The 24,457-nt window shown below is 41.5% G+C and overlaps 1 protein-coding gene across 1 annotated transcript in view; it reads left to right on the forward strand.

Annotated features, from left to right (window-relative positions):
- Nucleotides 1-16,898: 16,898 nt before the first annotated feature.
- Nucleotides 16,899-24,457, forward strand: part of SUSD5 (sushi domain containing 5) — a gene marked incomplete at both ends in the record, with an annotated part of 36,790 nt that continues 29,231 nt past the window's right edge. Inside the window, one exon of the mRNA XM_082849104.1 lies at nucleotides 16,899-16,989. Within this exon, the coding sequence (XP_082705230.1) occupies nucleotides 16,899-16,989 (91 nt within the window). The remainder of the gene's footprint in view (nucleotides 16,990-24,457) is intronic.

Consider the following 24,457-nt stretch of genomic DNA (forward strand, 5'->3'; position numbering starts at 1 on the left):
CTTAGTTTTCATGCTAAACATTTAAAAAACAAAAGTAAAGAAAAACAACATTTGGTTTTCAGAGCTTTTGGTATTTCAGAAATCTAGAAATGGAATTATGAATACGTACTTGGATATAGGGGCTACTACCCTTCTATCATGATGAAATTTTAAAAATAAGCTACTCAAGTTTTCTGTGCCTCATTTGCTTCTATAGACCAAGTTAAAGTATGGCAAACATCTCCGGAATTAGATAATAAAATGCTCAAGTTATTTTTTAAAAAAAGAAAGAAGAGCTGCTCAACATCATATATCATACAGGAATTGCAAATTAAAATAACAATGAAATAGGGACTTCCCTGGTGGCACAGTGGTGAAGAGTCCACCTGCCAATGCAGGGGACACGGCTTTGATCCCTGGTCTGGGAAGATCCCACATGCCACGGAGCAGCTAAGCCCGTGTGCCACAACTACTGAGCCTGCACTCTAGAGCCCACGAGCCACAAATACTGAGCCCGTGTGCCGCAACTACTGAAGCCTGCGCGCCTAGAGCTCTGCAACAAGAGAAGCCATCGCAATGAGAAGCCCGTGCATCGCAAGGAAGAGCAGCCCCCACTCGTCACAACTAGAGAAAGCCCATATGCAGCAACGAAGACCTAACACAGCCAAAAATAAATATAATTAATTAATTTTTAAAAATAACAATGAAATAACATTACTTACCTATTAGAATGGCTAAAATCTGAAACACTGACAGTACCAAACACTGGTGAATTTGTAAAGCAACAGGGACTGTTATTTTTTTGCTGGTGGGAATGCAAAATAGTAAAGCCACTTTGGAAGACAGGTTAGTAGTTTTTTATAAAACTAAACACACTCTTACCATATGACCCAGCATTTTGTGCTCCTTGGTATTTACTCAAATGAGTCAAGAACTTATGTCCACAGAAAAACCTGCATACAAAGTTTATAGCAGCTTTATTCATAATTGCCAAAATTTGGAAGCAAACAAGACGTACTTCAGTAGGTCAACAGATAAGCTGTGGTACATCCATTCAATGGAATATTGTTAGCATAAAAATAAATGAGTTAAAAATCATGAAAAGACATGGAGAAGCCTTAAATGTCTATTCTAAGTAAAAGAAGCCAATCTGAAAAAGTTACATGCTATATTACTCCAGGTATACGACATTTTGCAAAAGGTAGAGACAGTAAAAAGATCAGTGGTTGCCAGGGACTCAAGAGGTGAAGGGAGAGAGAGGGGGGAGCACAGGGAATTATTAAAACAGTAACTATTCTGTATGATACTGTAATGGTGGATACATGACATACATTTGTCAAACCCATAGAACTATACAACACAAAGAGTGAACCCTAATGTAAGCTATGGACTTTAGTTAATAATAATACATTGGTTAATCAAGTGTAACAAATGAAGTGAATATTGAAATAAAGTGAGTCACATGAATTTTTTGGTTTCCCAATGCATATAAAAGTTATTTTTATGCTATACTGTAGTCTAAGTGTGCAATAGCAGTATGTCTAAAGAAACAATGTACATACCTTAGTTTAAAAGTACTTTATTATTAACAAATGCTAACCATAATGTCTAAAGAAACAATGTACATGCCTTAGTTTAGAAGTACTTTGTCATTAACAAATGCTAACCATAAGTTGAGCCTTCAGTGAGTCATAATCTTTTTGTTGGAGGGTTTGAGATATTTCGAGAATTACCAAAATGTAACACAGAAACATGAAGTGAGCAACTAGCTCAATGCAGGGTTGCCACAAAACTTCAATTGGTAAAAAATGCAGTATTTGTGAACACCTTCACAATAAAGCGAAGTGAAAATGAGGTATGTCTGTGTGTGTGCTAACCCATGTACTCTGTGTTACCTCTCTGTATATGTATAAAAAGAAACCGTGAGTTTATACTGATGCTTTGGATTTCAGTCTAGCACCACAGACATTCTTCCTTGGCATACAGTAAATTCTTTCTCCAGCAGTGAGAAACTTGGTTATCATTATCTACAAGACATGTACTTATTTTTTCAACTCTAGTATACATGTAAAATAGTTTCAGGATTATGAATACACATCCCTGTAAGAAACAAATTTACCAACTAGAGTATAGTTTTTCCTACAGTTCTTTTTGTCTTTGAATATTTCAGTATTCATTCAAAACACTGTTTTCCAAAGTTACGCAGGTAAGCAACTTTTTTTACCCACCCAATTCAGTGTGGTTATGTCGAATATAATAAATATGTTATATAGAATTAGATTCATTTGTCATACTCTGAATTCCATGTTGGTGGTTGACTTAAAATAATTCCCCACAGTAAAATTTTCTCCTCTTGATTTCTAGTTCTATGGCTTTTGGCAAATACATAAAATTGTATATCTACCACAGAACCATATAAAACAGTTCCATCATCCCCCAAATTCCCTCGTTATACCCTTTATAGTCAACCTCTTCTCCCACATCCACCCCCTAGCAACTACTGATCTATTTTCCATCCCTATAGTCTTGCCGTTTTAAGAATGTCATATAAATGGAATCATACAGTATATAGCCTTTTGGATTTTTCACTTAGCAGAGTGCATTTAAGATTCATCCATGTCATTATGTGAATCAATAATCCATTCCTTTTACTGCTGAGTAGTATCCCATTGTGTGGACATACCCCAGTTTTGTTTATCCATTCACCTGTTGGAGGACATCTGGGTTGTTTCCAGTCTTTGACAATTCCGAATAAAGCTGCTAAAAGCATTCACATACAGATTTTCGTGTGAACATTAGTTTTCAACTCACTTGGACAGATAATCAGGACTGGGATTTCTGAGTTATAGGGAAAAGTATTCAATATCTCATCATTAAGCATGATGTTAGCTGTAGAGATTTTATAGCTTTATTTAGTTAATGAACTTTCCTTCTATTCCTAATTTGCTGGGAGGTTTTGGGGGTTTTTGTTTTGTCTTGTTTTACTAAATGTGTATTGAATTTTGTCCAGTGCTTTCCCAGAGTTCTCTGATACTTGCTTTTTCTATTCTGTCCACAGTAATTTTTTTTAGTTCTTATTTATTTATTTATTTGGCTGCGTTGGGTCTTAGTTGCAGCACACAGGATCTTTGCTACAGTGCGAGGGCTTCTCTCTAGCTGTGGCATGGGGGTTTTCTCTCTCTCGTTGTGGCGCATGGGCTCCAGAGCGCGTGGGCTCTGTAGTTGCGGCGTGTGGGTTCCAGAGCACATGGGCTCTGTAGTTTTTGCCACACCCGGGCTCTGGTGTTGAGGCGCATGGGCTTAGTTGCCCCGCAGCATGTGGGTTCCCTGACCAGGGATCGAACTCGCATCCCCTGCACTGGAAGCCAGATTCTTTACCACTGGACCACTGGGGAAGTCCCTGTCCATAGTATTTTACTGCAATAAAACACAGGTAGACTTTAGGAGGCATACTCCATCTTGGTCAGCATCAGAAGTCCTCAAAGTCTTTGGACTTCCCTGGCAACACTCAGTGCAGGCAAAATAATAATAAGAAGAAGAAGACAGAAAAGAAAGTAGTCCTCAAAGTCTAATTTTAGCTGATAGTTCCTCCTCCCCTCTGTCTTCTTCATCAGTTTGGGTGCGCTACAACAAAGTACTATAGACTGACTGGCTTATAAACAATAAAAATTTATTTCTCACAATTTATTTCTACTTATTCTAGTTGTGGAGGCTAGAAATCTGAGATCAGGGTGCCAGCACAGTCATGTTCTAGTGAGGGCTGTCTTCCAGGTTGCAGACTTCTGTCTTCTCACTGTATCCTCACATGGTGGGTAGAGGGTGAGAAAGCTCTCTGAGGTCCCTTTTATAAGGGCACTAATCCCACTAACACCATCACATTAGGAGTTAGGGTTAGGATATAGCTTTCTTTGTGTTTATCCTGCATGGCTTTGTTTGTCCTCTAGGATCTGTGGCTTGATATCTTTTTTTTTTTTATTTCTTGGCCATGCCACACAGCATGTGGGATCTTAGTTCCCTGACCAGGGTTTGAACCCATGTCCTCTGCAGTGGAAGTGCAGAGTCTTAACCACTGGACTGCCAGGGAACTCCCCTTGATATCTTATCAACTGAGAAAAACTCTCAGCCATAATCTCTCTCTTTTTTTTTTTTTATTTGGTTGTGCCGGGTCTTAGTTGCAGCAGGCAAGCTCCTTAGTTGAAGCTCACAGGCTTCTTAGTTGCAGCATGTGTGCTCCTTAGTTGTGGCAGCCTCCTTCGTTGTGGCATGCACACTCTTAGTTGTGGCATGCATGTGGGATCTAGTTCCCTGACCAGGGATCGAACCTGGGCCCCCTGTATTGGGAGCTCGGAGTCTTAACCACTGCATCACCAGGCAAGTTCCCCATAATCTCTTTAAAATATTTTTCTGCCCCATTCTTCCTCTCTTTTCCTTCTCTCACTTAAGGTATCATATGATTGATCTTCACACAGAATTCTCTGTATCTATTATTTTCTTTTTTATCTTACATTTTCTTCCTTTTGTCTCTTTATGCTTCATTCTAGATATTTTCTTCCAACATATCTTCCAGTTCACTAAATCTTTGTTCAGCAATGTTTACTCTTCTGTTGAAAATATTATTTTTTTTCAATTATAATTTTTAGTTGGAGACTTTACATTTTTATAGTTTCTAGTACTCTGCCATATTTCTCAGACTTGTCTTTTATCTCCCTGAATACAATGAATAGGTTTTTAAAAGTCTGAATCTGATAGCTCCAATATCTGGTTTCTCTGGGGGTCTCTTCTCATCATCTGTTGTTTCTGCTGGTTTTCATTGTTTTTTTTTTCCTTTTTGTCTCTCATGTGCCTGTTTTAATTGTAGATCAGATATCTACTTGCAAAACTGTTTGTAGACTAATTTGTTCCCCAGAATGAAGTATTCTTCCTCCAGAGAACATATATTTATTTCTGGTAGGCACATGCATGCCCAAGTAACATGAGTTCGCTTTAAACCAAATTCATGACTGAGATTATTCAAAGCTGAGTTGCAATTTCTGCAAGAACCAGCCTTTTTTTTGTATAACCTTATCACTAATGTGAAGCATTGAGGTCCCAACACAAAGCAAAGAAACACCCCTTCATGGTTGCAGTGTGTCATTTTCCAGTTTCCTTAGCCTGACAAGGTTATGAAAACAACAATTCAGTTTCTCATCCTCTCAGCAGCCCCCTCTAAAATGAGTAAATAATCCCCCAGGGGGAAAAAGGTCTTAATCTCTATGATATCTCTGAGTACCTGCCCTTCCACAGATCAGAGTCTAACAATTATTCACTATCTTATTGGGTGCTTAATGCCTTTAAGTACATGTTATCAAATTTTGCACAGGTTTTTAAATGTCCCTTATCCTCAAGAAGAAACTAATCTATTTCACCATGACTAGAAGAGAAAATTCCTTTAAACCTTTTCTACTCACTAGATGTAGAGATTTAGATATAGATAGTATAGACACAAATAGAGAGAACTACATAGATATGTTGTAGATATATAGATACAATATAGTATTGTCTCGAGTGTATTTTATTTTTTACAAGAACAGTATAATGTATACTCAGTAACTTTGTTTTCTCAACAGTACGTTGAGACTTCTATATTAATAGAACATATAGATCTGCCTCATTCTTTTCTGAATAGTATCCACTGAACTCATAACAGTGGATATCTCTGGTTAGGGTGAGGGTTTGTCTTTCACAGAGTTGGCAGTCAAAGGATACTTTGGCTTTTATATAATGTTTTGATTTTTCATAAGTGAATGAACTTGTTTTGACTCGTGTAATCTTAAATTTCAAGAATTATCAGAGTTATACTGATGAAAAGGACATTTTGGAGTAAGAACAGAAGACCTCTGGATAAGCGCGTATCATTTTGCTAGACAACTTCTTTGGCATTTAGGGATTAGTTTTAACATACTGTGTTGATACGTAGCTTTTCCTCTGCAGTATTTCAAAAGATCCTACTACTACTCCATTTTTTTCCCTAATAATTTGGTCAATATCACCACCTAATCAATCCATACAATGCCCTCTATTCACATAACAGAACCTTTTCCCCTGAATACTGAGTCATTCTTTCCATCTTTTTCCCCTTTTTGCTTCTGCAGGCACACATTGTGCATTTTTGTTGAATCTGGAGAAGCTGAAGTTAAGAATTTATTTTTTCATCTGAAGGAAGATAAAGTTCCTTAAAAACCAAGTCCAAATAGCTACAGAGCAATCCTTTTATTTGTTCATTTACTCTTACACAGACTGTTTGGCAGGGCCCTCTTAAAAGTCAGTAGACAGGAAAATATGCTGACAAAAAACAGTGGGATTCTAATTATTCTCCCAAGGCTATTCCTACTTTTTAAAAATAAATTAAAGCAAGCTTGACCACCTTTTTTATGGATGACATAAAAAGTAAACAGGCACTAAGACAGCAGATGGCATGCCTAGCAACACAAGATGCAGATACTGCAAGTCTTCCCAGAGCAGGGATGCCCTTCTGGCATTAATTCAATGTCTGGTGGGTCCCTTAGTGGCTATATGGCTATATAGTATCTCCCATGTGCTCTGGCTGCCCTCTCTTGATCACAACCCAGCATCATCCCTAGATTTCAGCTGTCAACCTCCTCCAACTTGAATTTTCCTTGAGACTGCTTCTCAACTTCTTGTTTCCCCATCACTTGTCTGTTGAATGAATGAGAGCTAAGCAATTTGCCCACGTTCACAGTACTACCAAGTGGCAGAACCCACTTGTTTTTCTGTTCACCACCCGGATACCCACTGTAGGGAATGGAGGAGAAAGACTAAATATAACTCTCCCCTTTTCCCCACTACCTATCTGGGTCCAAGTCAATTCTAGTTAAGTGCCTGGAAAGTTGTCCTGTGTACATTCCTACTGTTATTTGTAGATGACTTAACCTAATTGCTGTTGATTTGCTAACTCTGCAGTGAGTGGTTTTAGCTTCCAGTACATAATATTAAAAAGGGAAAATATTTGCACACAGCTTGATATATATCTTCAGACAGTAAACTGAGGCTCCAGATGAATAAAAAAAATATATTTAAAGCATATGAGTCAGCATGTTGAACAAAGGTGATACATGGATTGCGATCAAAGCACAAGTTTGTTTTTACCTTCCACTGTTCCTTTGAACATTATTTCATGGGGATAATCATCCCTTTCCCCAAACTCCTACTGGGTCCATGGATTTTCTTCCCACTTCAAGGTAATGGTCCCACTACCACTTAAATTTGCAAACACAGTTTTGTTTCAGAAATTGGCACTAGACACTTAGCAATCAAAATGCACAAATTTGCTTGGCATTAAGTCTTCTCCCCTCCACCTGTTTGAGCTCCCGTGTCCCTTGTGGATGCATTTCTATTTGGGGACCCTATATAGCTCTTTTCACAGCCCTTGGGCAGCTTACATAAACCTCTTTCCTCTTCCTGCTGGTGTCTCTTGCCCTTTCCAGAGAGCCTTGTGTGGCAGGACCAAGACAACCCCATCCAACCCTCTTTCCAGCAGGGCCCACATTTGGTCCCATGCTCTGGCAAATTTGGAGTGTGAGGTAGAGACTCCAGCTTGGCCAACAGAAGGCATTCTAAACACAGAAAACAGCCATGCATGAGGAAAGGGGCCACTGGAGCCAAAGAGAATAATGGAAGTCTCCTTAGAAGCCATCTCTTCATTGCTGGGCTTTACTGAATGAGAAATGGAGGGCAAAGGAATGATTAGTCCAATAGGCTGATGACAGACTAAGAGAAGAAGCCAAGCATCTCGGGCCCTTCTATCACACTACTCCTCAAAGTAAATTTTTAAATGTCTGTGTCTTTGTTATACTTCAGTAAAAAGCAAAATCAACATATGGGCTAAGATGAGGGATATTTAACATGTCACATCATTGCGTTGGGTTTTTGTGCCTTCTCACCATGTCTCATGTACATGATGACCATTCTTCTGGAAATGAAGTTTTGGGTACATTGCCTGACAAGTACAAGTATACCAATGGGCACAACAGGACTGCCTACTATTAATACATGGGCTACCTGAGATCTAGGATGAACAGTCCCTGGAATAGCAGTCATCATGTTTAAGGGCTGAGGGTTCCACAGGGAATTCAGCAGAGATGGTCAGTTTGCCCTGCTTTCCCAAAGCAAAGGACAGAGTTCAGTGGTTACTCTGTGAGGTTTAAAGCAGTGAGGATCTTAAGGTTAGACATGATAGAAGACTGCAGTATACTTATCCCAAAAGCTGCAAGGTGTGGCCAAAAAAAAAAACAAAAACAAAAAGAAAACAAAGTAATTCCAATCTCAAAAACCCGGTATGTTAGGTAGCACTTTCATCTGTATTTTATAGGTAAAGAAACCGAGGCCCAGAGATGTAAAGTGATGTATTCATAGGGTTATTAGTTGCAAAAGTCAGACTGAAACTCAGACTCCTTTCCAGAGTTGTCCCTCTCTGTGCATTTGCATCTCAACAAGGACCAAAGACTTCAGTGAATGATGCAGAATTCAAATCAGGGATTGCAGGAGATATCTGAGAGACTGGAGCCCTGGGGCCCTCCCAGGGTCCCTGAAAAGCCAGCACAGAAGGAAGCTGTGGATAACACCCACCTGGAAATCAGTCTTGTCCTGAGGGGTAGCACTGCAGCGCCACTCCTTGGCTGCCCTGAACTGCCTCCCTACCAAGTCCAAAGCCTGTCTTCCTTCAGAACCAGGTCTTCTGAATTGCTTTCTGAGGGCTCATTCCTACTCTTCAATAGATTAGGTGCAAACACTCTGAGTAAACAAAATAAAATTTCTCTACCACTGGCAGCCCACTGCTAACTGCTACACTGGATGGTTTTCTTTTAGTTAATAATTCAATTGCCGAAAAGAGGGGGGTACTTGGTAGAGACTTGGCTCCAGCTGCAAATCAAGTTCAGAACCCAGAGGAACTTGAAAGAACTCCCAGAGCCCACAGTGGCTCTTCAGTGTAGGCTGTGTTTACTCAGGACCCAGACCACAACCTCCGTAGCCCTGAAGGCAGCCTGCGTGTAAATGCTACACTATGCAGTGATTTTTCAGTTATGTGGCTTCGGACTGGAGGCAGATGATTTGTGAGACTGCTTTGGATCCATCAAATTTTAAACCTACATTGGCTGGCATATATTGCTTTTGAGGCTCACTTATTCATCCTTCTGCTCATCGAAGCTTAATTAAATGCCCCCTATATGCTAGGCACTGTACTAGCTACCAAAGATAGAATATAAATGGACATGGTTGCCCTGAAAAGATGTTAAGAAGAGAACCATGCAATCCCTTGGCAAGTTCTTTATTTTACTGAGACCATCTCCATGGCCCTGGACATGCTCTCTACTTGGGGTCCTTGGATGAGCTAACCCCACAGGTCTGGTGTATGCTGAACTCATCAAACAGAGGTTGGGAATCTACCATGAACCAGGCACTTCTCAAGGCACCAGAGATAAAAACACAGAAAATACAAGGTCTTTGTCCTCAAGGACATTCAGACAAGTGGGAGAGACAGATCTGTAGAACAACTGTTCCATTAAAGAGCCATGATTACTGAGGCAACTCTTCAGGGTACATGGGGAGCACAAAGGAGAGAATCGTCAGTGGAGAAACTGGACTAGTCACAAAAAAGACTTCTCAGAGGGAGATGATGCTAGTATTGAGTCAAGAAAGATGAGTAAGCATTCAAGTACGTGGGCTGAGGGAAACAGAGTGTCCACAATACCATAAAGTATGCACTCATTCATTTATCAGACATTCATTGAGGACTTATTATGTGCCAGGCACTGGGATAGGGGCTGTGGTAGACGCTGGCATAAAGAGATGGTGAGACACTGCCCCTGCCCTCTGGAAACTTATTCTCCAGGAAAAGGAAAGAACCCATAAGTATAATCACAACACAGTGACCTACACTGTATAGTCACAAGGTGTTCGAGAGGTTACTTATAGTTTCTTTCTCATACCCGGACATATAATGTAGCAAAAGCACTCAAACTACCTACTAAGTGCTCACTTTTCTCCCTGACCTGCTGACTGTTGGCCTCATGGATCTCACAGGCCACTGAAAAACTGCCTAGTAAATTGAGTGGTTGGCAAGGCTTTGAATACTTTTCCCACCAAGACCAGAGACCATAAGGAGTGAGCTGTCCCTAGCTCCTTGTGTCTGAGCACACTTGATTTATGTCACTGATCATTCTGCATACTGTCCTTCAAAGGGAGAAGTTGGTTACGTGGCATCAGAAAATGATCAGGGAAAATGAGATGGGTCACTGCTTATCGTTCATGTTTAATCATGTTTTCAAGCGAGAATTGCACATGCATCTCACCCACTACTAAATGAAAACATGCAGAAGCTAGGAGTGCAAAATTGAGGACCACCATTCTGGCTTATGTTAATTCTAGTGTTAAAAACACTTCTTTAGAAAATGAAAAATCTGGGTCAGGTATGAAAATGGATGGGACCCTGGGACAACAGGTGTAAACAGGAAGTATAAAACAGGATTTTTGGTCATTCAATGTTTCTTTCCTGTTTGCCAGAGCAAAAGCTGGAAAATATTATGGAATTATTGGAAAATATTAGTAGCTTATCTTCAAATTAATCAGGTGGTGATGCCAGTTGCAACTGCTCTTCCAGGTATATTGTCATTACTAGAATACATAAATACAGGCTTTGGTACCTGTTATGTTATTAACCCAGTAAATGGTTCATTTTTAATTCCTTCAGCCAGCAAGAATAGTAGCACATTTTCACTGTTTTATGTCAGGACTTTATCTAGAGAGAAACTGATAGCCATGTACTACCACCATGGATAAGAAGATACAACAGTTGTACAGCAAAGGAAACCATAAACAAAACAAAAAGACAACCTACCGCCTGGGAGAAAATATTTGCGAATGATGCAACAAGGACTTAATTTCCAAAATAAACAAACAGCTCATCAACTCAACAACAAAAAACCCAATCGAAAAATGGGCAGAAGATTTAAATAGATATTTCTCCAAAGAAGATATGCAGATGGCCAACAGGCACATGAAAAGATGCTCAACATCACTAATCATTAGAGAAATGAGGTACCACCTCGCATCAGTCAGAATGGCCATTATTAAAAAAGTCTACAAATGACAAATGCTAGAGAGGGTGTGGAGAAAAAGGAACCCTCCTACACTGTTGGTGGGAACGTAAGTTGGTACAGCCACTATGGAGAACAGTATGGAGGTTCCTCATAAAACTAAAAATAGAGTTGCCATACGATCCAGCAATCCCACTCCTGGGCATACACTCAGAGAAAACTATAATTCAAAAAAGATACATGCATCCCTATGTTCATAGCAGCACTATACACAATAGTTAAGACATGGAAACAACCTAAATGTCCATCGACAGATGAATGGATAAAGAAGATATGGTACGGACTTCCCTGGTGGTCCAGTGGTTAAGACTCTGTGCTTTCACTACAGGGGACAAGAGCTTGACCCCTGATGGGGGAAGTTTCACATGCTGAGCAGCGTGGCCCAAAAAAAAAAGGAACATGTGGTATATATACACAATGGAATACTACTCAGCCATAAAAAAGAATGAAATAATGCCATTTGCAGCAACATGGATGGCCTAGAGATTATCATACTAAGTGAATAAGTCAGAAAGAGAAAGACAAATATCATATGATATCACTTACAGGTGGAATCTAAAATATGACACTAACGAACTTATTTATGAAACAGACTCACAGACAGAGAAAAGACTTGCGGCTGCTGGGGTGGGGGGTTGGGGGAGGGATGGAGTGGGAGACTGGGATTAGCTGATGGAAACTATTATATATAGAATGGATAAACAACAAGGTCCTACTGCATAGCACCAGGAACTATATTCAATATCCTGTGATAAACCATAAAGGAAAAGAATATTAAAAAGAATGTATATATATATATATCCGTATAACTGAATCCCTTTGCTATACACCAGAAACTAACACAACACTGTAAATCAACTATACTTCAGTAAAATAAATTTTGCAAAAAGAAGATACAATGGTTTAGGGACCATTTACTATGTGGAAACTCATAAGGCTTACAGTTTTGAAAGCAGTCTATAGCAATAGGGAACTCTGCAGTATCCAGGCTGCAGAGCAAACTGTGTTGCCACTTTGGCCTCATGCCATAAAAGACACAATACTTTAAATGTAGGTAGGGATGCCTTATGAAGCATGGGCAAACCACATAGTAGAACGGTGACGTAGACCCCTAGAGTTTTAGAGTATAATCATCTATTCTCCATTTGATAAGCAGTTCCTACCTCGCAATTGGGCCCTGGTAGAGACTGACTGCTTGACCATGTGAGTATGAGACCTTACCTGAATGGGGCATTTTGAACTACAGAGCGGAATTCCACTGTCAAATGGAAATGGAGTATACAAAGAGCAGGACTGAAAGGAACAAGTAAATTACATGAGCAGGTGGCTCAGATTCCAGGGCACTTGCTTCTACTGCTTTGCTACCTGTACCTCAACCCACATCTATGGACTCATGGGGAGTTTTACTTAACACAGGAGGGAAAAACTTGGGCCTGCTCTGTACTTGAGTGTCCATGGCATGGCACTAGCCATCTCCACTCTGGTATAGAACTAAAAAACTGTCGTGACATAAAAGGAGGAACACTGTATGATTCCACTTATATGAGGTACCTAGAACAGTCAAATTCATAGAGACAGAAGGTTGAACGGAAGTTACCAGGAGCTGGAGGGAGGGAACGGAGGAATGGGAGTTAGTGTTTAATGGGGGCAAAGTTTCCGTTGGGGATGATGAAAAAGTTCTGGAGACGGACAGGAGTGAAGGTTGCACAACAATGTGAATGTACTCAATGCCACAGAACCATACACTTACACATGGTTAAAGTGGTAAGTTTTATGTTATGTATATTTTACCACAATGAAAAAACCAGGAGCAAAAGAAAATCTTCCCAATGTGTGGAACTTTGGTTTACATGAAAGGAGATGGCCTTATTCATGGATCTGTACTAATTTATGGATAATGCCTAAAATAGCTGGTCAGAGACAGCTATTTCAACACTGAAAAACTGAGAATAAGATGTCAGTATGGGGGGACTTCCCTGGAGGTCCAGTGGTTAAGACTCCACGCTTCCACTGCAGGGGACGCAGGTTCAATCCCTGGTCAGGGAACTAAGATCCCACATGCCGCCCCGCAGCCAAAAGAAAAGTCAGTCTGGACATCTTGGAACGAGCAGCCTGGCAATGTGTATGTGGCCTATGCCCCCCCCCACAAGAGGAATTCAATGAAGAAGTTACCCCTAATAATCAGGTGGCACCTTGGAGGACTGGACCCATTCTCTGGCTGTCAGGTACCTCTGTCTCCAGCCACATCTGCACTTGTGTAATGGAACCATGTACGTAGGGGTCATGGTGGCAGAGATGGAGGCCATGCAGGAATGCAATAACACAAACTTCTCTTCTTCCTCAGAGTTGATCTGGTTACCACCACTGCTGAGCATCCAATGTGTCAACAGCAGAGGCCACCATGAGTCCCCACAAGACATCATTCCCTAGCTGGCCCTTCCTGTTATGTGGGGGGAAGTTGTTTATATGGGATCCCTTTTTTTTTTCACAGGGGTCACAATTATTTGTCCTCATTGGAATAGATCCTTACTTTAGATATGATTTTGCCTTCTTTGCCTGCCTTGCTTCTACCAGCATGATATCGTGGACTCATAGAATGCCTCATCTATTGCCATGGAATCGCACATTACATCATCTATAACCAAGAAACTGATTTTTCAGCAAAGGCAGTATGGCAATGGCATCATGCCCATGAGTTTTACTCTATGCCCCATCACCCAGAAGCAGATGGCTTGATAGAAAGGTGAGGTCACAGGGTACTAGCTGAGCCAATACCCTGAGAGGTTAGGGCACTCGCCCAGGATACAGTATATGCCTTAAGCCAGCAGCCAATATATGGTGTCATTTCTCTTATAGACAGAATACACCGTCTAACAACCAACGAGTGGAAGTGGGAATGACCTTCCTTCTATTACATATAATAACCCACCTACCAAAGTTTTGCATGCCATCCCTACAACCTTTAGATTGGTGGATTGGAAGGTTTGGGTGGGCAAGGGAGACACACTTCCACCAGTAAACACACAGGCATCTGCCAGTAAATTGGAAGCTAATATTGCTCTCCAACAGAAGAGAAGGTCACTCTACTGGCTGGTCACTGATCCTGATTACCAAGGGGAAAGTGGGTTGCTTCTACAAAATGCGCGTATGGATGACTATGTCTAGATCCCAGGAATCTGTCCAACAGCAACAGTCAATGAGAAACCATGGCAAACTAATAAAGATAGGTCCTCAGAAGGAATGAACGTTTGGATCCCTTGCACCCGTTAAAAAAAGTCATGTCGGCCAAGGTGCTCTGAGGGTGGAAGGGAAATATTGCAATGATTATCAAATAATACCTCTTGGCCAGTTACGGGAGCAAGGATTGTGGTTTCTATATTTTATGATAAGGGTTTATTTTTCGCCGTTTCTCTTTATGTGAAACAGCACTTATGTGAAAATAACCAGTGATAGTGGTTAATATTACTGTTTTAGCTCCAAGTGAGACTTTGAATTGACATATTCCCAGATCATACAGAAACTGACAGAACTTTGTGCTTCCCCTGTTTTGTTCCAAATTATGTTCACCCAAATGAAAGAAGAGAATAAATGGACTGTGCTGGTTGTTTTCCAACTGCCTCTCCAGATCCACTCTCTACCCTCCCCTGCCTGACTCTGCGCCCTGGGAGAATTACCTCTGAGGACTGTGGCACCTGTGCTCCTTTGCCGTCCAGCTGTCAAATGGTTCCGCCACCAGGAGGCATCAGGAGGAATCTAAAGGGCAGAAGGAGAGAGAGACTGGGGTATTTCTTCCTCACTCCCTCCCTACCATACCACTGACAGCAACTGTGTTCCTCTACCTGTGGTTAACCTCTCCTTTCAGGCAGCCCCTTTCATGACCATGCTCCTGCTGGATTTTGATAACACCTCCAACTCCCCTCATACCTTCAGGCCTCACAGTGGTAACCCTTCCTGCTGTTGACAGTCCCAAGGGCTTTACCATCCCTTATTGGTTCTCTCAACCCTGCCCGTGTTTCTGTCTGTGGTCCTTTCATTAAACTCTTTTCTGTTAAACTTATTTACTCTTCAGGGCAAGAACTGAACTCATTACTCTTGAAATATTTGTTATTAAGCCATAAATAGCATTCAACAAAATGCACAGATTTTAAGTATACGGTTTAGTGAGGTCTGAGAAGTGTATACACTCGGGTGATGGCCATCCTCATCAAGATACAGAATGTTCTCATTACATCAGAAGTGTGTTCCCACCTCCTCAAAGGCAACCACGGTATTGTTTCCACCACAGATTAGTTCTGCCCCTTTGTGAACTTCATATAAAAATGGAATCATACAGGGACTTCCCTGGCGCTTCCACTGCAGGGGGAGCGGGTTCCATCCCTGGTCAGGGAAGTTCTGCATGCCACGCGGTGTGGCAAAAAAAAAAAGAGAGAGAGAAAGGAAATCATACAGTATGAACTCTTTTACTAAAGCTTCTTTCACTCATATTTTTGAGATTCATCCACGTTATTGAGTGCATCAGTATTTCCTTCCTCTTATTGATGAAGAGTATTCTATTGCATAAACATGACAGCGTTTGTTTTTCTGTTCGTTGGTTGATGACATTTGGGTTGCTTCCAGTTTTTAATTATTGTGAATAAAGCTGCTATGAAATTTGGGTATAAATCTTTTTGTACACATATGTTTTCATTTCTTTTGGATATACACCCAGGAGCGGAATTCTGTGTCTTCAAGGAGGTGTATTTTAACTTTATATGAAACAGACAAACAGTTCTCTAAAGCAATTGTACCAAATAAACCTTTAGAGCGTGCCATCTCCCCAAATCAGGACAGGGCAGGACGGGTCTGAATAAAGACAAACTTTAAAATTTCATTAGAATTCGGTAGTAATATCCAATTGACTATTCTGAAAGCGATAGTAGGCACAGCTCCTGAAGGAATCAATGCATAGTTCCTGCAGGTGCCTTCTGCCCCCTCCCCTCCATTCTCAGCAATAACCAGGCTTTCAAAGGTCCCCTCCAGCCCAGACATGTGAATTCTCACTCCTCAGGTTACCAGCTAGCTGTTGCAAGATGAATAGTTAAGTAAATTAATTTACACTCACATGTGAATGATTGTCAGGCCTTTTAGGGAAGGGGAGTCTCGCTATTCCGTGCGTTTCACTCCTCAGAGCGAGGCTGGCAAGTTAGAGCTTTCTTTTTCGTAAAAATGTTCTTCCTCTACAGGAGGACGCCAGCTGCAAAGTCAAGAGGCAGAGTACAGAGTTAGGCATCAGTTTTTCACGGTCCTCCCGGGGCGAGAGGGTGTGGGGTGGGTTGGCCTCTCAGACTGCGTCACCCTTTCGCAGAGGGTCCCCAGGCAGGCGGGGGTTCCCTGCAGCGGGCTCTCCGCTCTCCCCGCCTCCACGCGCCCTTCCGCTCTGCCCCGGAGGCACCCAGGGAGCTCACCGTTCGTTCGGCTCAGCCTCTTTTGGCATCGAGGCCCCCAGGTGCCCAGCACGAAGGCGGAGCCCGGCTACAGCCGCCTCCCCGGCGCCGAGTACTGGACCCCCTGGGAGCTCGGGGCCCCAGCGTTGCGGATCTGGCATCCCCAGCCTCCCTGGCTCCCCGCGCTCCTCCCTGTCTGCGCGCCGGGCGCGAAGCCTGCGACGCGCGAACAGAGCACAGCACACGGAGCTGAGTGGCGTGCGCGGCGCAGTGGCGCGGGCACCCCCGATTGCGGCACAGCCAGAGCCCGCGCTCCAGCCAGCGGCCCATGGACGTCCGGACCATGTCTGCCAAGGGACCCGGCTCCCGCACCCGGCTCTGGGCGGCTACGCTGCTCCTGCTCGGCCTGCCAGGGCTCTCCGTGCGGGCGGAGGGTGAGTGTCTGGGGAGTGCCCGCGAGGCGGCGGGCCCGGGGTGGCGCGTGGGGAAAGTGAAGCTCGCCGGGGCTGCCCCCTCGGACGAGCCCGGAACACTACCAGCCTGGGAGGAAACAAGGAGCGCAGCTGTCCTGCGATTCCGCCTCCCTCTTGCAGCTCACCGAGTCCCCGCGCGCCCAAACGCCCCACAGGGCCCCTGAACCACTCCTTAATGCACAAGAGAAAGCCTGTGCTTTGGTCCTGCAGGCCCACCTCTAGCTTTCCAAGATCTCCTTGAAAGGTCTTTAAAATGAAATCACGTCTAGGGTGCCCTGGAACCTCCTCTGCCGAGACATAATTTCCCACGTCTATTAAATGTGCTCCGACTGGCAAGGCCAGTGATTACAAGATTCCCTTGGCGTTTTGGCTTGGTCCGGGAAGATCTGAAAGATGAGTGGAAATCAGCTAGGCAAGAGAGGAGAGGGTCTTGGGGAGAGGAAATAGCACGTGCAAAGGTCCTGTGAGTCACAGGGGAAATGGGATAAATGACAGAGTGGCTGGAGCGGAAAGTTCAAGGTGAGGCTCTCCTTTGACAAGAAGCTAGACAGGGCTTCTCTGGTGGTGCGGTGGTTAAGAATCCGCCTGCCAATGCAGGGAACAGGGGTTCAAGCCCCGGTCCAGGGAGATCCCACATGTTGCGGAGCAACAAAGCCTGTGTGCCACAGCTACTGAGCCTGCGTTTTAGAGCCCGCAGGCCACAACTACTGAGCCCACGTGCCACAACTACTGAAGCCCACATGCCTAGAGCCCAGTGCTCTGTGACAAAGAGAATCCACCGCAATGAGAAGCCCGCGCACCACAACGAAGAGTAGCCCAGTAGCCCCCACTCGCAGCAACTAGAGAAAGCCCACGCACAGCAACGAAGACCCAACACAGCCAAATATAAATAAATGAAATAAATACATTTAAAATATAATAAAAAACATTTTTAAAAAGCTAGAGGAAATAGGTAAGGACCAGATTTTTGTGGGTTCTGAGAACTGACCCATCTTTCGTTTGTTTTTTCAACCTGAATTCAGCTTTCAATACTTCCCTAAACTTAGCAGGATCACAGCCTTAGATCAGTTCAGTTTCAAAAAGCTAATTCAGCTGTGTTTTGATTTTGGAACAAAACCCCGTTGACTTGGTGCAGAAGGATGTAAAAGAAAAGAAGCTAGCATGTTCTCACATCCATGAGGGGTTACTAGTAAATCCAAGCTTGGGACAAATTAGGTTGATGAAGGAGAAAAACCCTCAGCTGATTTAGGATGCTTTGTATATTTTAAAATGTCATCGCTATTTAGCAAACAATATTGGGTGCAGAGAGAAGATTTGACAAAAAGAAGCATGATGGTTAGGGAAAGGAGAAAGCAAGGGAAAAACCTCCAGATAGTAGCTTAGAATTTTGGGTTCTCTTTGTTCTAAGTGCCAGCTTGTAGAACTCTTTGCTCCTAATTAAGGATGACTGTCTTATTGCTCCATATGCTCAGAGAGAGTGTTAGAGGGGAAAACACTGTTAACTTTAAAGGCTCCTAGTGATCACTGTTAATTTTTAATTGACATGTAAAATTTACCATTTTAAAATGCACGATCCAAGTGTTTTTAGTACAGTCATCAACCATCACCACTCTCTTATTTCTGAAAATTTTCATCACCCAAAAAGAAATCCCATACTTAGTAGCCGCCAATCCACTGTTAATTCTTTTTTCTTTATTCACTTATTTATTTTTTGGCTGCACTGGGTCTTCGTTGATGTGCGAGGGCTTCCTCCAGTTGAGGCTAGCGGGGGCTACTTCGTCGTTGAGGTGCACAGGCTTCTCATTGCGGTGGCTTCTCTTTGTCGCGGAGCACTGGGCTCTAGGCACACGGTCTTCAGTAGTAGTGGCACTCAGGCTCAGTAGTTGTGGCTCGCAGGCTCTAGAGCGCAGGCTCAGTAATTGTGGCTCACGGGCTTAGCTGCTCCGCAGCATGCAGGATCTTCCCGGACCAGGGCTCGAACCCGTGTCCCCTACATTGGCAGGCAGATTCTTAACCACTGCACCACCCGGGAAATCCCTGTTAATTCTTTACTGTAGTACTTTTTGGCCTGACATTGAGTCATGAAAATTAAGCTGATTTTAAAGAATGCAAGTAGAATAAATTGGAGCTAGTATTAACCTTTGAACAATGTATACTATTGTACCAATTTTAATTCCTTTTAAAGAAATGTCTCTGCAACCCATGAGGCTTTAGAGTGTCACCCCACTATAACTGCTGAAGTGGAATGCCAGATGGGTATGGATCAATATTTTGTGCCTATCTGGCTTGATGTGGGTCATAGAAAATTTAAGACAGAAATATCATTGGATAAGGAGAAAGTAACGACAGCACCAGGCATATTTTCTTGTTAACACTTGCCAGAAGTGCCTCCGTTTCTCCCTTCTCCTTTCCTTCTCCCTTCTTCTGCAATGGAGAACTATAGGTAAATTTGCTTTCAAGAAACTCCATTTGCTGAGCTCCAACTTTTATAATAGAGCCACTGAAAAATCAGAACCTATTTATGAAAGGATTCTTTTCTTTACTAAATATATGCTTAACTACCACTTTTCACATTTACGTATTTATGTGCTACAGTGATGGAAGGAGGAAGAAGAAATGTGCAGCTAATGTGTTAAGACATTTGAAGAGAGAGAATTTGGAGTTATTAAAAATTCCATAGACTTATGCAAAAATAAGTCAAACTCAACTGAAAAACATTTAGTTTTACATTGGACTAATCAGATGTGTATCTTATACATAAAAGAGACCTGCTACTGTAATTTTAAAATGCTTTTGAAACAGAAAAATCTTTGCATTAACTGAATGCAAATTAACTGTTTGGGTAAAGACTGCAGGAAAAGATTCATTAATTCAACAGATAATTTGAGTGTCTACCATATACTAGGTACTGTCCTTGCTGTTGAGGATAGAGCGGTGAGGAGAAACAGGTCCTTGCTATCAGGGAGCTTAAAATCCAATGGGGGAGAGAGTCATTAAGCAAATAATTATATGAATGAAAATGTGAACTTGCGATTTTGATAAGTGATAAGATTAAAGGATGGAGGTATTATGAGGGCATATATTAGGAGATTTTTGACTTGGCATAGGAGGATCTGAAAGATAAGAATAAACTAGGCAAAGGGGGGAAGACAGAGGATCTGGATAGAGAATAACATGTACAGAGAAACTATGAGTGGCAGAGAAAGTGGGACATGTGTTAAGAAACAGAGTGACTGGAGCCCAGAGTCCAAGGTAGAAGTAGTTTGAGATGATGCTGGGGAAACTGATATGGGGCCAAGTTTTGTTTTAATCAAAAAAAGAGAGACTGATCAGGTTTGCATTTTGAGAAGCTCACGCTGAGAGTAGGAAGAATGGATGGCACCAGGGCAGGATTGGATATGGAGAGGCCACGTAGGGTGCTATTTCACTTGTGCAGGTGAGAGAGGGTGGGGGTGGAGAGGAGGATGGGGTGAATGGAAAGGGTCTGGACTGAAGAGAAAAATGTGAGTCATCCATGTCAAGATGGCCTTTGAAACCATGTGTGTAAATGGAATCCTAGGGAAAAGTTTTACAATGAGAAGAGATGACCTACTTAATTTCTGTACAGATTTTTGTCACTTAAGTTAAAATGTTTTACTGCAACCTTGCTGAACTGTTCTAGTAGTTTTTCTAGTGGATTTCTTAGGATTTTCTATATGCAAGATCACGTCATTTGCAAATATAGTTTTACTTCTTTCCAATCTGGATGGCTTTTATTTCATCTTCTTGCCTACTTGCCTTGGAGAGAACTGCCAGTACAATGTTGAACAGAAGTGGCAAGAGCAGACATCCTTGATCTTAGGGGAAGGTATTCAGTCTTTCACCACCAAGTGTGATGTTAGCTGTGGGATTTTTGTAGATGCTCTTTATCAGGTTGAAGATATTCCCCTCCCTTCTTAGTTTGTTGAATGTTTTTTTAATCATGAAAGGGTACTGAATTTTGTCAAGTGCCTTTCTGCATCTATTGAGATGATCATGTAGTTTTTGTCCTTTATTCTATTGATAAGTTGTATTATATTAATTGATTTTGGGATATAAACCAACCTTGTATTCCTGGGATAGATCCCACTTGGTCATGATATATAATTTTTTTTTTATGCTGCTGGATTTAGTTTGCTAGTATTTTTGTTGAGGGCTTTTGTGTCTATATTTATAAGAGATAATGGCCTGTAGTTTTCTTTTCTTGTGGTGTCTTTTGTCTGGTTTTGGCATTAGGGCAATGGTGGCCTCATAGAAAAAGCTGGGAGGTGTTGTTCCCTCCTGTTCTATTTTTTAGATGAGTTTATAGAGAACTGTTATCAAGTTCTTTTTAGCTATTTGGTAGAATTCATCAGTGAAGCCATCTGAACATGTGCGTTTCTTTGTGGGTAATTTTAAGTTACTAATTCAATCTCTTTACTTGTTAAAGGTCTATTCAGATTTTCTATTTCTTCTTGAGTCAATTTCAGTAGTTTGTGTCTTTTTAGGAATTTTTCCATTTCATACGAGTTACCTAATTTTTGGCATACAGTTATTTGGGGGTTTTGGGGAGGATTTTTGGCCATGCCATGCGGCATGTGGGATCCTAGTTCCCCAACCAGGGATGGAACCTGCGTCCCCTGCACCGGAAGCATGGAGTCCCAACCACTGGACTGCCAGGGAAGTCTGGCATACAGTTGCTTATAGTAGTCCTTTATAATCTTTGTATTTCCATAAGGTTGGAGTAATAACTGCCCTCTTATTTCTGTTTTAGTAATTCAAGTCTTCTTTTTTTTTCTTGGTCATTTTAGCTAAACGTTTGTCAATTCTGTTGACCTTCCCAAAAAACCAACTTTTGGTTTTACTGATTTTCTTTATTGTTTTTCCTTCTCTATTTCATTAATTTTTGCTTTAATTCTTATTATTTCCTTCTTCTGCTTGCTTTGGGTTTAGTTTGCTCTTCGTTTCCGTGTTTTCCAACAGGTTGGGATTTTTTTTTTTAACATTTTTATTGGAGTATAATTGCTTTACAATGGTGTGTTAGTTTCTGCTTTATAACAAAGTGAATCAGTTATACATATACGTATATCCCCATATCTCTTCCCTCTTGCATCTCCCTCCCTCCCAACCTCCCTATCCCACCCTTCTAGCTGGTCACAAAGCACCGAGCTGATCTCCCTGTGCTATGCGACTGCTTCCCACTAGCTATCTATTTTACATTTGGTAGCGTATATATGTCCATATATACACTACCACTCTCTCACTTTGTCCCAGCTTACCCTTCCCCCTCCCCGTGTCCTCAAGTCCGTTCTCTAGTAGTTCTGCATCTTTATTCCAGTCTTACTCCTAGGTTCTTCATGACCTTTTTTTTTTTTTTTTAGATTCCATATATATGTGTTAGCATATGGTATTTGTTTTTCTCTTTCTAACTTACTTCACTCTGTATGACAGACTCTAGGTCCATCCACCTCACTACAAATAACTCAATTTCGTTTCTTTTTATGGCTGAGTAATATTCCATTGTATATATGTGCCACATCTTCTTTATCCATTCATCTGTCGATGGACACTTAGGTTGCTTCCATGACCTGGCTATTGTAAATAGAGCTGCAGTGAACATTGTGGTACATGACTCTTTTTGAATTATGGTTTTCTCAGAGTAGATGCCCAGTAGTGGGATTGCTGGGTCATATGGTAGTTCTATTTTTAGTTTTTTAAGGAACCTCCATACTGTTCTCCATAGTGGCTTTATCAATTTACATTCCCACCAACAGTGTATGAGGGTTCCCTTTTCTCCACACCCTCTCCAGCATTTATTGTTTGTAGATTTTTTGATGATGGCCATTCTGACTGGTGTGATAGGATTTTTATTTGAGATAATTTTTCTTATTTTAATGTGGGCATTTATAGTTATAAATTCCCCTCTATGCAGTGTATTAACTGCATCCCATAAGGTTTAGCATGTTTTGCCTTCATTCATCTCAAAATATTTTCTAATTTTGTGATTTCTCCTTGTCTCATCAGTTATTTAGAAGTGCTTGGTTTCATTTCTATTTATTTATGAATTTCCCAATTTATTTATGTTATTAATTTCTAATTCTACCCCATAGTAATTAGAGAAAATACTTTGTACAATTATAATCCTTTTAAATTTATTATGGCTTATTTTATTGCCTAGCATATGGTCTACCCTGAAGAGTGTTCCACACGCACTTGAGAAGAATGTGTATTCTGCTGCTGTTGGGTGCCATTTTATACAATCAATGTTCACTTTTATTTAACTGTGTATTGATTTTTTCCCCCTTTCCATTCCATCTTGCCTCTCAAATAATTTTCTTTCTGCCTGAAATACTTCTTTTACTATTTCCTACAAGGAGGATCTGGTGGTGGCAAACCACCTTGATTTTGGCTTATCTGAAAAAATACATTTGTTTCATCTTTGTTCTTTGAAATATATTTTCAGCGAGTATAAAATTCTAAATTTGCAGCTATTTTTTGCTAGTAATTGTATTCTTGCTTCCATTGCTATTGTTTTAGAAGACAGCAGTCAAACTGCTGCTACTTTGAAAGTATTCTCTCCCTTCTCTCTATCTGCTTTGACAATATTTTCTTTGTCTTTTCCATTTTGCAGCATCACTGGTATATATGTATTTATAGATATTTTTCATATTGGGATTTGTTGTTGAACTTATTCAATCTATGTATTGGAATATTTATCAGTTCTATAAAATTCACAGGCATTTTGTCTTCAGATATCACTTCCACCTCATTTTTTTTCTCTCCTCTCTGGGAATTCTGATTAAAGTATATGTTAATCCTTATTCTTGGGACTCCCTGGTGGTGCAGTGGTTAAGAATCCACCTGCCAATGCAGGGGACATGGGTTTGAGCCCTGGTCTGGGAAGATCCCACATGCTGCAGAGCAACTAAGCCCATGCGTCACACTACTGAGCCTGTGCTCTACAGCCCACAAGCCTCAACTGCTGAGCCCACGTGCCACAACTACTGAAACCCGTGCGCCTAGAGCCACAACACGAGAAGCTACTGCAATGAGAAGCCCATGCACTGCAACAAAGAGTAGCCCCTGCTCGCCACAACTAGAGAAAGCCCACACGCAGCAACAAAGACCCAACGTGGCCAAAAATTAATTTTTTAAAAATCCTTATTTTTTCCTTCATGTCTCTTTATTATCTTAATATTTTCCATCTTTTCTTGTTTCTTTACTACATTTTGGATGATGTCTTCTGATTTCTTTTTTTTTTTAATATTTACTTATTTGGTTGCACTGGGTCTTAGTTGAGGCAAGTGGGCTCCTTAGTTGCAGCAGGTGGGCTCCTTAGTTGCAGCTCACAAGTTGCGGCTTGCCAGCTCCTTAGTTGCAGCACGTGGGCTCCTTAGTTGTGGCATGTGAACTCTTAGCTGCGGCATATGCA

The sequence above is a fragment of the Leucopleurus acutus genome, assembly GCF_964270905.1.
Source record: "Leucopleurus acutus genome assembly, chromosome: 10".
Lineage (NCBI taxonomy): Eukaryota > Metazoa > Chordata > Mammalia > Artiodactyla > Delphinidae > Leucopleurus > Leucopleurus acutus.